General features: G+C 47.0%; 1 protein-coding gene across 1 annotated transcript in view; it reads left to right on the forward strand.

The window, feature by feature from the left end:
• Bpifb4 (BPI fold containing family B member 4) overlaps positions 1-3674 on the forward strand; it is a 25602-nt gene extending 21928 nt beyond the window's left edge. The window contains exons 16-17 of the mRNA XM_031373721.1: positions 1155-1231; positions 3405-3674. Coding sequence (XP_031229581.1) covers positions 1155-1231; positions 3405-3428 — 101 coding nt within the window. The 3' untranslated portion in view covers positions 3429-3674. The remainder of the gene's footprint in view (positions 1-1154; positions 1232-3404) is intronic.
• Positions 3675-3688: the final 14 nt, after the last annotated feature.

Genomic DNA, 3688 nt, shown 5'->3' on the forward strand with positions numbered 1-3688 from the left:
TGGTGTGTCTGAAGACAGCTACAGTGTACTTACATATAATAATAAATAAATCTTAAAAAAAAAGAAAAGTGCTCTGTGGCTAAGAGAGACTGGGAAACAGTGTAGTTACCTCTGTAGGGCAGGCTCCAAGTATCCCAGCTGCAAGTCCTGCTGGGGTCCAGAAGGCTAACTTCAGTTAATCCCAAACTCTACGTACCCTCTCCTCTACCTTTCTCTTCTTCTATCTTCTTTCTAGAGCATTAACCAGCATATTTATTAGCCTCTGACTTTGTTTTTAAAGTTTCATTTAATAATAATAATAATAATAATAATAATAATAGTAATAATAATAATAATAATAATGTGAGTGCAATGTTTGTGGGAAGGTATATGTGCCACAGTGCACGTGTGGAGCTCAGAAGACAACTGTGTGAAGTGGGTTCTCTTCCTTTTTCTTTGTATGGTTTCTGGGGATTCAACTCACAGCTCCAGACTGGTGCAGCAAGCCCTTTACCTGCTGAGCCATCCCACACTCTTCCTTCTTTTTGACTCTGAAATTCTCAAATCAAGCAAACACCCATAATAGTCGCATATTGGGGCCTCAGGTGCATCATTCTGTTTCTTTACTCAGCAAATATTCCTCCTGGTTTCTGGTAGTAGGGCCAGTGTCCTTAAGGAATGGGCACGGGCAAGTGTAATAGGTACAGAAACAGAATTAATGTGTCCTACTTTCTGTGGTGACAGGAGTTGGGAGTGGGGCAGGAGTGCCATCTGCCCAGAGTTACTGGCTAAGGTCTAGGAAGACTGTAGATGACAAGGCTTGGGAATAGCCTCACAGAGGCTCAGACCCCACCGGAGGGGCTGGGATATCTCTCACTTGGTAGAATGCTTCCTGTATGCATGAAGACCTGGGTTCAGTCCATGAACCCTGGTGGTGCATGCCTATAGTTTAAGTGCTCAGAGATGGAGGCAGGAGGATGAGAAATTCAAGATCATCTTCAGCTACATAGCAACTCTAAGGCTAGCTGGGGCATCCAGACAGGAACCCCAAGGTCAAAGGCTGAGAGGACAAAAGGACAGCTATGGTCTTGCAAATGCTGGTTGCTTTTGGCCAGGCTGCCACCTCTTGGCTTCATGGATGACAACTGACTTGACTCTTCTCACCCTCTTCCCAGCTATCCTGGGTTCTGGAGTCCCTCTGCCCAAAATCCTCAACATTGACTTCAGCAACGCCGACATTGACGTGTTGGAGGTGAGAAGGGATAAGGGCTGTTTTCCCACTTAGCTCTTGCCATTAACCTTGTCCGATGTGAGAGGAAGTGGTGGTGGGTGGTGGGTGGTGGGTGGGAGGGTGAGGTTTGTAGGAGGACAGTGACTTAAGTTGGTCCCTTTCAAAGCACAGAACCAAGGCTGAGGAAACCAGGTACAAAGCTGAAAACTCTTATGCCTGCAGCTCCCATTTTCCAGCTGGGAACGCTGAGGCTCTAAGCAGTACCAGGTGTGCCAATGAAGTATGGCAGAGTTCGCTGAATACCTACTTTGTGCCACACACTATAGTCTCATGAGCCAACACTTGCTGTATGGTTATTGCCATCAAAGGGCTGAGACACCAGAACAGGACTGGCATGGAGTTATTGTCCCTGTCATCATTTCACCATTTGCTAAGCATGTGCCCTGTGTGCTCTGTCATGAGTTCAGTCAGAGCCCCAGACTGGGGCCAGCACAACTTCCGGCTGACATTTGGACCCTTTATAATGGCCCTGTAATGGTGGACAGTGCACACACTTAGGAGAAGGACCGAGTCAGTAGGGCAGACCCAAAAGTCACTCACTCTGCTGGAGTTTTCAGGGAAATAGCATGCGGTGACCCCAAAAGCTGCCCCTGCATCATGCTGTCCTTACCCCCACCCCAGGGTTCTGGAAGCAGGTAGGAATAGATTTCTCCTTCCTGATCAATGACTCGTAACTATTTTAATGTCAGAATATTTACTACTTATATAAATGACTCTCTTCATTTCTCCTTCATATCCCGGTAAGGGAACTGTATTGATCTGCAAATTAAGCTCCATGATTAGAATTTATCCAGAGTAATAAGGAAACAGCACAGTATTGGACTGATGTGCAAATACATGTTGGGCTAGTTTAAAGGTAAGGTCAGCTTCGGGTCTGGCCTTACAGCCCCTAGTAGTATATATTTTTCTCATTCTTTAAAAATCTGAATCTAGTGCTGGGCAGTGGTGGCACACGCCTTTAGCCCCAGCACTTGGGAGGCAGAGGCAGGTGGATTTCTGAGTTCGAGGCCAGCCTGGTCTACAGAGTGAGTTCCAGGACAGCCAGAGCTACACAGAGAAACCCTGTCTCGAGAAACCAAAAAAAAAAAAAAAAAAAATCTGAATTTAGCCATTTATTTTATCTTTTTCTTTTAATATCATTTTAAATTTACAGAAATTTTTGAAAAAAAAAAAAAGGATGACCAAATCACTTGAGAATGCCATTTTTCTAACTTCCCTTCATCTTAGCATCCTTACATAACTGGAGCCTACTGACCAAAGTTGAGCAGTGAGCACCAGTACATGGCTCCATCAGCTCCCCCAAGGGTCCTTTGTCCAGCTCAGGGTCTGCACTGTGTTGGCCTGTGTCCTTCCTGCCACCTCATGGAGCCTCCCTTGGAGCCTCACTGTTTCATTGGCCTCACGACTGTGACATTTTCTGTTTGTGGGGAGGGCCTAATCTTAGACAGAGCTGATATTGCCCAGTGGTTGGAGCCGGGGTTGTCTCTGCCACTGTGACCTGCCAGGACACAGTGTGTCCATTTGGCTTCTCCTGGACAGTCTGCCTGGTTGTGACTTCCTGCTTCCTGCCAGGCTTTCCCACCGTGAAGCCACTGTCTGTCCCTCTGACACACATGCCTGTACAGAAGCTCCCAGATGCCTCCATGGGCTGCCTCCCATCTCATCCCTCACTCATCCTCTTAGCAATAGTTTCCTCTATATTTTTGCCTGCTACTATTTATGCATATGTAATTCCCTTTATGCTTATTAATCAGAATTCTTATGTAAGAAAGTGCTGTCTCTCACCTCCCACTAGTTATGTGTTCCTGAACCATCTGTTAGAGGAGCGACTCATAGTGGGCATTTTATTCTGGGTTACAATCTATGTACTGTTTATTTCATTTAGTCATATGTCCTGGATTTGGAAAGGCTGTAAACACAGAAGAGGCAGAGGCCCACTTCTGTGATTTAGTTGAAAAGGGAGAGGGGGGACAGAAAGGGAAGTGTCACACACCTTGCCCAAAGTCCTCTGCAGGGCAAGATAGTGGTCCACAGGCCATCTAACCCGGTTCATCCCATGAGATGGCAGGCCAGTGGCCAGAGCAGCAGCCAGTACCATCCACCCGCTCACTCTGTTCTCTCATCTCCCCTGAAGGACCTTCTGGTGCTGAGCACATGAATGACAGAGGTAGAGGACATGAGAGGCAGTCAGCCAGCTTCAGAGAGGATTTTCCTGGACAATGTCCTGGTCCCAAGTCTCTTCAGCCTTCACCACAGGTCCTCGCCCAACCCTCCCACCCTTTCCCCCTCCTGCCGTCAACCTGGGAAAGGATCCAGCCACGCTCCATTGGCCAACAATACCATGCTCAGGACAGCCTGGGGACTGAGATCTTGTGCTTTCAATAAAACATTTCACTTTCCCTGCATTTGGGGTGTCTC

Source organism: Mastomys coucha, unplaced genomic scaffold (genome assembly GCF_008632895.1).
Source record: "Mastomys coucha isolate ucsf_1 unplaced genomic scaffold, UCSF_Mcou_1 pScaffold15, whole genome shotgun sequence".
Taxonomy (NCBI): Eukaryota; Metazoa; Chordata; class Mammalia; order Rodentia; family Muridae; genus Mastomys; species Mastomys coucha.